This window comes from Martes martes (assembly GCF_963455335.1).
Source record: "Martes martes genome assembly, chromosome: 11".
Classification (NCBI taxonomy): Eukaryota; Metazoa; Chordata; class Mammalia; order Carnivora; family Mustelidae; genus Martes; species Martes martes.
In genome coordinates, this window is record NC_137899.1 from 106,308,439 (window position 1) to 106,320,556 (window position 12,118).

The window sequence follows — 12,118 nt, forward strand, 5'->3', positions numbered from 1 at the left end:
TGTTATAATTAGTATGTATTATTTTTATATAATTTCTTTTTCACAAACATAAATTATTTTTAATTTTCCTCCATAGACTATAAAAATCAGAGTTTTAAAATCACTTTGCTACATTGAATAGTTCAATCCTATAATGCTTACATTTTAGCTCTGTAAAGACATTTCGGTTCCTAACAAAATGTACTGTTAATACACAGCTTGCTATGAGAATATAGAAATGTTTGTATTTGATGTAGATTTACATATTGATATAGATTTGAGCGAATAAAGTAACATGAGTTAAAAATCCCCTCTAATCCAAAGATAAAAACCTCCAGTTTTCTAAAGGTTCGAAGCAAACTTCTGGCTACAGTGATCTACGTGACATCGCACCAATCCTCATGCTATGAACAACTGGGAAAAACACACTTAACTAAGAAAAAAATCTGCATGAAGGAATCACAGAATGACCACAACAAAGCTGTGACGTCAATACTCTGTGAACCGGATTGATGTGAGCCCTCCCGTTTGCAGTCTTTCCCTCAACAGTTTTCCAACGTATGACGACATGGCCTCGTGAAGCTGAGAGATGAAGCAAACATCAGTGAGTAAGAGAAAATGATGCTAGAGCAATGCTTTCAGCAAACTCAACAGCATCAGGAAAACAAAAACTGGAGTGTGGGGCTACCAAGGAAGCCAAAATTTGAGAGGCTATAATCACAGAGAAAAGGAAAGGAAAAAGAAGGAAGCGTAACATTCAGCCTCCTGCCCTTCAGGGCACCAGTGGCCAGCAGGCTGAAGAGTGACAGGAAGGTACAGCAAAGAGAAGGAGCAAAGCTTCTGTCAGGCTCACGCTTCCTGAGATAAAAACTAACGTCCAGGTTCACGAATAAGGTATCACAGCCAACAACCGAACACCCAAGCTCTCACGTAGGAACGCTATCCACTAGGAGCAACGCCAAACTGCAAATCGACCGGCCCTCGTGCAGACCAAAACCCACTCTGGAGCAATCACCAGCCCAGACAGCTGAAAGGATCTGTCCCTACTCTAACTGCCTAGCAGAAGGAAAAGTAAACCGTCTCAAGAAGAAGACATTATCCAGAGTTTTTATTTTGTATAAGAAATGCCTGACAATCAAACGTTCCCTGGAGACAAGACAAAGAAAAAAGATTAATAGAAACAGACTTTCAGTTTATCCAGATATTGAACTTACCAGAAAGAAGCCTTAAAATAACTGATTAATATGTTCAATAAGATAAGTGACAAGATGGCAAATGTCATCATTTGAATCTAGGAAAATAACTGAATGAAAATTCTAGAACTGAAAAATACTGTAATTAAAATTAAGACTTCAAGAGATAATTTAGCAATACTTATGACACAGCTGAAAAGACCGTGAAATGGAAGACACATCAAATTACAGATCAAAGAATGTGGTAAAGGAGGGGAAACTCAGAAAATAATACAGGAGTGAAAAGGTCTAGCGCATATGCAGCTAGGGCTGAAGGACTTAAAGAAAAGGAGCAGCAGAAGCAGTATTTGATGAGACAATGGCCAACAAGTCCCCAAATAGATAAAAGACATTAGGCCACACGCTGACGAAGTAGCACAGATCTCAGAAGAATAAGCCCAAAGAAAACCAAACCTGAGCACATCAGGCTAGAACTACTAAACAAAGACAAAAAGAAAATCTTAAAGCTTTCAAAAGGGCACCAATACAACTTTTTGAACCAGAAACCAGAAGACACTAACAAGACATCTTTTCAATGTTGAAAACTACCAAATAAGAATTCTAAATTCTGTAAAAATGTCCTACCGATGAGAAGGCAAGTAAAAATGTTTTCAGGAAACAAAAACTGAGAGAATTCATTGCCAACAAACTAGCACTAATGAAATGCTAGCAGATGTTCTTCAGGCAGAAGCTAAATGAACACTGAAAACACAAATCAGGGACATACAAATTAAAACACCAGTGAAAACGACTTCACAACCACAAAATTGGTAAAAATGTAGAGTCCAACACTGTCAACTGTTGACAAAGATGTGGAGCAACATGTCTTACTCATGCTTAAAACAAATGCAAAACAATACCACTACCTGGGAAAATGATTTGGCATTATTTTAAAAAGTTGTACGTCCACATACTCAATGAGCCTATAATTCCACTTCCAGGTACATATCCTAAAAAAACATATGTACCAGAGATATGGAGAACAATGTTTATACCAATATTATTCATAACAAAAGATAAACACATCAAATATCCATCAACAGTAGAATGAATAAAGTAACTTTAGGCAATATGATGTTGTTTACAAAAATGAAAATGAGAGCAACCTATAGAATGGGAGAAGGTATTTGCAAATGATATATCCACTAAAGAGTTAATATCCAAAATATACAAGAATTTACACAACCTAGCACCAAATTAAAAAATGAAAAGAGGACTTGAATAGACATTTTTCCAAAGAAGACATCCAGATGTCCAACAAACTCATGAAAAGATGCTCAATAACATTCATCATCAAGAAAATGCAAATGAAACCACAATAAGATATCACCTTATACCTGTCAGAATAACTAAAATCAAATAACACAAGAAATAACAAGTGTTGGCATAGATATAGAGAAAAAGGAACCCTCAGGCACTGCCGGTGGGAATACAACCTGAGGAAGCCACCGTGGAAAACACTATGGAGGTTCCTCAAAAAATTAAAAATAGAATTACCAAACAATCTAGTACTTCCAATACTGGGGACCCAAAGAAAACAAACAAACAAGAAAAACAATTTTTATTGTTTTTTGCAGCCAAGACATGGACATGGAAACAACCCAAGTGTTCATCCATAGATGAATGGATAGAGACATGATACCTATACATTCACACACATACACACAGGAATATTACTCAGTCACAAAAAATAGAATGAAATCTTGCTATGTGCAACAACATGGATACAGCTAGAGTGTACTACCCTAAGGAAAGTATGTTAGTCAGAGAAAGACAAATACCATATAATTTCACTCGGATGTGGAATTTAAAAAACAAAATAAAGTAAAAAAGAAAGAAAGAAAAACAAACAAAAAAACAGACCCTTAAATACGAAGAACAAACTGGAGACTGGCAGAGGGTAAGTGGGTGGAGGATGGGTTAAATATCACAATGAGCACCGAGTAATATACAGAATTACTGAATCACTATATTGTATACCTGAAACTAATATAACAGCACATGGTAATGACACTTCAGTGAAAAAAGAAAAATGAAAATGAATAAATTTTCAACAACAAAACAATTTCTGAAGACAGAGTAATCATAGGGACCAATTTTCTATCCAGGCTGAAGCAATCAGGAAACAAAAAACACATGCGTATTAAACAGTTTCGACCCTGGATATGCGGTCACAGAAAGACAATTAGATCTCTGAGAGGTGGGAAGCAAACAAGGCAAGCCGCGGGTCTGCCCCTGCTTACTATCTCTCGACAGTTTGCTGGCCACAGGAGAGGGCACAGGAACCCAAGCAAAGCCCTACTTATTCGTTGAGTTGAAGACATAAAACTGGAGTGTGGAGAAACCTAGTTAGCTGGACTGTCCAGAGCAAAGTACCACCGACAAAAGTCCCCAGACTCCCCCGGATCTTCAGAGAGTTACCTTTGAGTCTTCAGTTGGGTGAAGATCAGCTCAGGTACATGAACAAACAACCCTCAGCTGAAGAAAGAACCACCCAAAAAGGTTAGATGGAGCGGCAATAACCAACCATTTTAAAGGGCCAAGAACAGGGCCTGTTCCCCCAAGACAGGAATGAGACCTCATCAACCATGAGCACAGTTGCCTTAGTGTGGAATGACTGACCCTAGAGGAAATGCTGCTTTAGCCGTGCCTGACAAGCCTTCAGAGCAAAACCCAAGAATATCAAACTATTATCCAAGTTAAGTTATCCAAGTAACTTAACTGCATCCCAGAATAAAGTTCCACACTTACGGGAATACAAAAATATCAGCAACCAGCAATAAGATTCTCAGTATCCACTATCCAATCAAAAATTGCCTCGCATAAACGCACAAAAATACACCCAATGATGAGAAGAAAAGTCAATCAATCAAAATCTATCAAGAACTAACACAGAAGTTAGAATTAGCAGATAAAAACATTTTAAGTGCTGCTATATAATGTATTCCATATTTTTTAAAAAGTGGAGGACACAGACTAAGTTCTAAGCAGAACTTCTATATATAAAAACTACAGTATCTGAGAATGCCTGGGTTCAGTCGATTGAGCATCTGATTCAATCCCAACTCAGGTCTTGATCTCAGGATCGTGTGCTCAGGCCCTGCACTGGGCTCCACACTGGGCATGGAGCTTATTTAAAAACAATTTTTAAAAAATGCAGTATTTGAGAAGAATACAACAGATACGATTAAATGCAAATTAGATACTCAAAAGAAAAGAGTAGTGAACATGAAGATATAGTAATAGGAACTATCCAAAATGAAACACACAGGAAAAAAAACTGAAAAATAAAGGAAAATCCATGAGTTTGGGGGCAACCTCGGGGGGGAAGCAGTGGACACGCAACTGGAGTCCCCGAAACGGGGGCAGAGAGAGGAAAAGAAAGAAACATCTGGAAAAACAGTGGCCAAAAATGTTCCAAATTAGATGAAAACTATAAATTCCCAGATCCAAGAGACTCAATGAACACAATGAATCAGAAGCATAAAGAAAACTACTCTAAAGCACATGTGAATCAAACTGTTCAAAGTCAATGACAAAGAGGACATCTTAAAAGCAGAAAGAGAAAAAAGATTCAAAAGATGAGAATGACAGAGGGTTACTTGTCAGAAATAACGCAAGTGAAGAGACAACAGACTGACATCTCTGAACACCAGTATCTGAAAAGTCATTTTATGCATGTATGAAACAAAAAAAAAAGGGGGGGGGAGTTTATCCTCTCCCCAAACTAAGAAACAGTCTGTATCAATAGCTTTGGACAGATTGGAAGCTTATAACATACACTAAAGATTTCATAATTTTTTTGAATATTTCAGACTACAGGAACGTCTTTGGAAAGAATCCAAGACCAGTATATGAATCAAGAACAAAAATGTACATTACCTAATTTTGTCTTAAGAGTCTTCACATTTTCAAGTTCTTGTTCCAACTCCATTATATTGTATTCCACTGATGAAGACAGTCCTGTCAAAAGCAAAAATATTTTAGAAGTATAACAATAGAACCTTAACAGCACAGAATGGGTAGCCCTTAAATTAAAATAAAAGATAACACACTACAAACCCTGATCACAGAGAATAAAAACAAATGCTGTTGTGACCCACCAGAAAATATATCCATTTCTTCATCACTTAAGACTTCAAGTTCTTACTGATTAAATACTACCTGTTTCCTAGAAATGCCTGACTTTGACAAATTTTTACTTGATCCATTGTTAATTTTTCAATAATGACAAAAGTATCATATGACTATAGAAAGTGGAAGAAATTCATGATCTCATTCTCTAACCCACCTCCCTAAAGTGACAACTGGTAACAGTCCGGTTGATGCTTCCGCACCTTTCTTCATGATCATGTAAATATTCATATATACATACATATCATACACATGGTTTCTATTATATATCTTATAGGAATGAATGAAAGCAGACATGTTATTTTACCACTTGCTTTCCTAATCAGTGATACATCCATATTTACAGATAGTGCCAACACCTTTAACAAATGAATAACATTCTATAGTATGGATGCATTTCAATTTTATTCAGAGTTATTCCACTTATGACTAGTCAAGTTTTCCTCTGATTTTCGTAAATACACAAAATGTTGAGCAAAAATTTCTGTATGCATATCCAGTATATTCTAATACTATTGTTTCTACAGGACAGATTCCCAAAATTTCAATTGCTGAGTCAAAGGATATAAGCATTTACAGGTAAGAGATATTTAAAGGTTACTTCTTTCCAAATATTGTAATCTACTGTAATGGTTTAAATACTGTAATGATTTTTAAAAATAAGGACACCGGGGTGGCTCAGTCAGTTAGCATTGGACTCGATTCCAGCTCAGGTCATGAGTTCAGGATCGTGAGATCGAGCCCCACAATAAGCTCTGCATTGGGCATGGAGCCTGATTAAGATTCTCTCTCCCCCTCTCCCTCTGCCCTTACTTCCATACTCGCACATGTGTGCACACACACACACATACACTCTCTCTCTCAAAAATATGAAAAAAAAAAAGAAATTATTATAATAATTTACATTTCCATTTATAACTTTTGAAAGTACCTATTTTCTTCCTGTATTTACCCTAGCACTGGATGTTGTAATTCTTGAGTTTTGGCCAGTATGATGGATAAAAAATGTTTTCTTATTGTTACTTTAACATGCATTTCCCTAAATGTGGTTGAGCATCTTTTCAGATGTTTATTTATCACATTTGTGGGACTTTCCTCCTGGGCTACACAGACTCCCCAGATAAGAATCTTCTGATCTCCTTGGGATATTAAGCTGTTCAAGTGAAGGGAGATGGGAGCCTGTGAGCACTCACTCCATCCTCTACTTCACACTGTGTCCAGGCCACAGCCTCTGTTTCACTCTCTGGAGAACAACCCTCCCTCTTCTCTTGGCAGGAAAGAGGCAGTGCCTGGTATCTTGGATGGAGGGGAAAACGTGGAGATCAAATCGCTTCATCAACAGGATCTTCAAGTAACCTCCTTACTTGAAACTCACTCCACTTCCATATCTGCTGGTGCCCCCTCTTGAGACTCTGGGGGATTCCAGGATATAAATCAAGCACAGATGGCTTAGGATTTAGCTTCCTTGGGTCTGGCTAAACTGGTTACTTAGAAGGTTTTCTCAGGTCTGCTAAAGTCCAAAATTTTACTGGGATTTTCTCAAGTTCTCATTCTCTGAACCCAGTGTTCTCCCATGTGAAATGAGATGTATTTATTAGAATGTTTTCCACTGAACCAAAAACCTCAATTCAAAGAAGCTTAAAAAAAAAAAAGAAAGAAAAGAAAAGAATTTCATGAAATTAGGAGTTTAGACACAGAGTAGGCCTCAAAGTAGGTTTTTTTCCCACAGCTCAACAGTGACATCCAGGGACTGAGTGCTGCCATCTATAAGTTGGCTTTTTATGAAGACTGGTGGCTCTTTCTCCTTTCATGTAATTTCATAATATCTGTTTATTTTGCTCTTTATTTCTTCTTTTCCCAGCTAGTAGAACTTCTATTTATTCATTTTCCCCATGTTAATTTGGCCCTTTGGTGGTTACTTTCTCACTGTTAACACACATAGACTTGTACTTTTTTTTCAATATAATATAGTTATAATCCCATAGTGATGCTTTACTGAATAAGTCCTGCACCAAGGTGAAGTTTTCATACTTTTATCTGTTCTTTCACTGCTTCCACCCACTCCTCCTAAATCCTGGATTTTGCTCAGATTTATTTAAAAATATTTAGTATACTGGGGTGCCTGGTGTCTCAGTCAGTTAAGTGTCCGACTCTTGATTTTGGCTCAGGTCATGATCTAGGATCATGAGCTCAAACCCTGAGACAGGCTCCATGCTGGGCATAGAGCCTGCTTAAGACTCTCCCTTTCAAAAAAAAAAAAAGACTCTCCATTTCCCTCTACCCCTCCCCTGGCCCCCTCTAATTAATTAATTAGTTAATTAATTAATTTTGGGGTATAAGATTATTATTAAATTTTTCTTTCAGTATAAAAGTTGCCATATCCTTAATGTCTAGAATAGTATCTAGCACAAATCAGATACTCAACATACAGATATGAAATGAAAGAATAAACGAATGTCTTTTTTGGTCCTGATATACATATGACATATTTATAAATATACGAGTTTTTCAATGGAATCCCCCCCCCAACCCTTAAAACTAACAATATTATTCAATATTCCTTAGCAGGTTACAAATGGGAAGTGTGATGTTGATTTCTCACTCCTTTATAAGTAATTTTTCTATAAGAAAGCTTGTAAGGTGTTTTATTATTACTATTCTTGGAATTTAACAATGTTACACAATAAATCTAGGTCTTTTAAATGTCCTGTTTAATAACCTTGTCTAGGACTCTGGTCTTTTAACGTGCACTAAAATCTTTCTTCTTCAGCTCATTGACATTTTCTTCTATTATCTACTTACTTAATGTTTTTCTACTTGTTCTTTTTCCTCCTTCTAGATGCTTACTATTTAGATTAAGTAGGTTAGCTCTACAGTCTTGTGTCTGTCATTTCACTGGTGTTTCCCTCTCTTTATACTTTTGGTTTGTGACATGCAACAGGTCTCCCACTAGATTCCACCAGATAGTTAATTCAATTTTCAGAAAGACTACCCTCACTCCCTATTGCTGCTGTAATGAAGTACATAAACGTAGTGGCTTAAACACTACAAATTTATTATCTCACAGTTCTAGAGATCAGAAGTCTGAAATCTGGGTGTCAGCAGGACTGTGTTCCTTCTGGAGACTCTAGGAGAGAATCTGTTCCCTTGTCTTTTCCAGCTTCTAGAGGCACCTGCACTCCTTGGCTCATGGTCCCTTCTTCAGGTCACTCTACATTTACTTCCACTGTCACATCTTCTCAAATCCTCACTTATAACAATGCTGTGAGGACACTGGGCCCAGCAGATCATCTGGGATAATCTTGAGCTCTTCACCTAATTACCTTACAAAGTCCCTTTGGCTATGTAGGGAATATGTTTACAGGATCAGGATGGTTAGGTCTTGGCTACTTCTGCAGGGTCACTATTCTGCCTATCATAAGGACTACTTCATCTTTTGTCTACTGAATTTTTAATTTTTTTCATATTCTAGGTGGCCTTTTTTTGTTGTTGTTCTAATTATATCTCCTTAAAAGTCCCTATTACTTTTGGGGACTAAGTACAAGTTCTTATTTGTCTCTACATTAACTTTCAATTTCAGTGGACTGAAATTGTGGACTCATTGTCGTAGATACTCATCTTAACCCTCTTCACTCGGTCTTAAGTGAGTGATCATTTTTCTTTATGCACTGCCACTGTTCCCTTCACACTGAACCAAGTCAGACAGTCCTTCAAACAATGACAAACCATTTTGAGGGCCCAGCAATTTCCGTTTTGGGGGCCTAGGGATAAAGTGGCCAGAAACAACAATGCAGGAAGAAGTGTCAGTGCTCTGGGGTTTCTCTTTGCGGCAGTTCTCCTTTCTCAAAGGGAGAAAGAAAACAGAGGATTCGGGCCCAAAGTATAAGACGGCACAGGCGCTAATGCACGAGGGGAATTCAGAGGCTCTTTTTCTAAGCCCTCTCAGAGAATCACAAAACTCTAGTCTTACGCTGCATTTCTAGGAAAGGTAAGTACTGTATGCTCTCTGAATCTCCTTCCTCACTTGTGTCCATCACTGATGAGAGAGAAATTCAATGTCTTCTCCTTTGGAGAGTCTGAGGTCCTGAATGCATTAAACTGCTCTATAGTATTTCCAGAGCTTCTGAGTTTAATCATTTTACTGGTCAATATATAATTGACGTTTATAGGAGAACAGGGTTAAAGACAGAGATATTCAGGAAGTGCAGCCCCAAACTATTAAACTTTGACTATGAATGCAGTTTATAGAGTTTCTGGTAACCAAAGCCAAAGGGAGACAATTAAATCATAGAATCAATGAATATCTCCATATAAGAACAAGACTTACAGTAAGATGGCATAGTATTATAAGGTTTGCAAGTGTCTTTGAATCAAAGCTTAGACTATAAAACAGTCTTAGAGACACTTTTTGCTTTTTAGCCCATTTCTTCATAAATTATATGGTGTGTATCTGTAGTTAATGCTCCTTTAACTTCTCTATCGGATTAATTACAACTACAATTCCAAATTACACTTCATTCCCTATATTTATAAAGAAGCATTATTCCGGGGGTGGGGGAGAAAAAGATGGTGGAGGAGTAGGGGATCCCATTTCAACTGAATCTAGCTGGATATCTACCAGACCACTCTGAACAACCATGAAATCAGCCCGAGATGTAGGAAGATATATCTGGATCTATACAAACAGAATATCTCTTACGGTTTGTTTCAAGGTATGAAAGTATGAAGCGGGAGCCATGATTCTGTGGGCAATATTGGAAAGGGGGAGGGAGCCTCTGGGATCCTGTGCCTCCTGCACTGGGGATTGGGCACAGACTCACAGACTGGTAGCAGAAGGGAAAGGACTGTAGGGCAGTCACCCAGACTGAAACCTGGAGCTGCAAGGGCACATGTGTGAACTGGGGGCAGGTGGCAGTTTTAGAAGCACAAAGGGCAGAGAGACATGCCTGGATGTGGAAGCAAGAGCTGGGAGTGTTGCTGTGGGGCGCACAACCCAGGTCACCGCAGTTTTTAGCAGCACAGACAAAAATGGAGACAGTGTGGCCTGGACAGCTCATTGGAGAACAGACTGGAATCTCTCTGTTCTGAGACAGAAGTTTAGATACAGTCACTTCAGCCATGACTCTTGGAAGAGATATGGGAAGCCACCAGGAAAAGTGGCCAGAGAACAAAAGCCCCCCAAAAACACTTTCCACTGAGCCCATCCCACCCTCACAGGGAGCAGGGCAACTCTGCCCAAACATGGGGGTTGTCTGAGTAACAGTGCAGCAGGCCTCGCCCCAAGAAGACAGGCTGGAAGAACAAAAGACCAACAACCCTAAGGTCCCTATAAAACACGTGCATCTTGCTTGAGTTGTGCTCAATAATTTAGACTCTGTACATTCCCTCAACCACCCTTCAACAAAATGACTAAAAGGAGGAACCTCCAACACAGGGAAAATTCAGAGACTGTGGCCTCTGCCACAGAACTAATGGATACGGATATAAGCAAGATGTCGGAAACAGACTTCAGGATAACAGTTACGCAGACAGGAGCTAGAATGGAGAAAACCATTAATTGACAGCACAGATTCTCTAAGGGCAGAAATAACAGCTGATCTGGCCGAACTTAAAAATGCTATCAATGAGATCTAATCTAGATACCCTAACAGCTAGGGTAAATGAGGCAGAAGAACGATTCAGTGATCTAGAAGACAAACTGATAGAAAAGAAGGAACAGGAAGAGACCTGAAACAAACAGCTTAAAATCCATAAAAACAGAATTAGAGAAATAAATGATGCCATGAAACGTTACAATGTCAGAATCATTGGGATCCTTGAGGGGCTGGAGAGAGAGGGCCAGAAGATATATTTGAGCAAAAGGTAGCTGAGAACTTCCCTAATCTGGGAAATGAAACAAGCATTCATGTCCTAGAGGCAGAGAGGACCCCTCCCAAGATCAAGGAGAACAGACCAACGCCCTGGCATGTAATAGTAAAACTCGCAAATCTTAGAAGCAAGGAAACCATCTTAAGGGCAGTTAGGGGGAAGAGATTACTTATGTACAGAGGGAGGAACATCAGAATATCATCAGACCTGTCCACAGAGACCTGGCAAGGGCTGACAAGACATATTCAGGGTACTAAATGAAAAGAACATGCACCCAAGAATACTTTATCTGGCAAGGCTATTATTTAGAATGGATAGAGAGATAAAGAGGTTCCAGGGCCAGCAGAAACTGAAAGAATATGTGACCACTAAGCCCGCCCTATACGAAATATTAAGGGGGGTTCTATAAAAGAAGAAAGACCTGAAGAGTGATATGTAACAGAAACTTACAGAGACAATCTATAGAAACAAGGACCTCACAGGAAACATGATGACAATAAAATCATATCTTTCAATAATCACTCTCAATGTGAACAGCCTAAATGCTCCCATAAAATGGAACGGGGTTGCGGACTGGATAAAAAGACAGGACCCATCCATATGCTGTCCACAAGAGACTCATTCTGAACCTAAAGATACATCCAGACTGAAAGCAAAGGGATGGAGAAACATCTTTCAGGCCAACAGACAAAAGAAAGCTGGGTAACAATTCTCTTATCAGACAAATTAGATTTTAAGCTAAAGAATGTAGTCAGAGATACAGAAGGAGACTGTATCATTCTTAAAGATCTAACAATTGTAAATATCTATGCCCCCAACGTGGGAGCAGCCAAACACATAAGCCACCTGTTAACCAAAATAAAGACACATATTGATAAGAATACATTAATTGTAGGAGACCTCAA

The 12,118-nt window shown here is 38.5% G+C and overlaps 1 protein-coding gene across 4 annotated transcripts in view; it reads right to left on the reverse strand.

The window, feature by feature from the left end:
* Positions 1-12,118, reverse strand: part of LMBR1 (limb development membrane protein 1) — a 162,417-nt gene that overhangs the window by 35,699 nt on the left and 114,600 nt on the right. For all 4 annotated transcript variants that reach the window (XM_080819065.1, XM_080819064.1, XM_080819066.1 and 1 more), the window contains one exon: positions 5,094-5,174. In XM_080819065.1, coding sequence (XP_080675191.1) covers positions 5,094-5,174 — 81 coding nt within the window. The remainder of the gene's footprint in view (positions 1-5,093; positions 5,175-12,118) is intronic.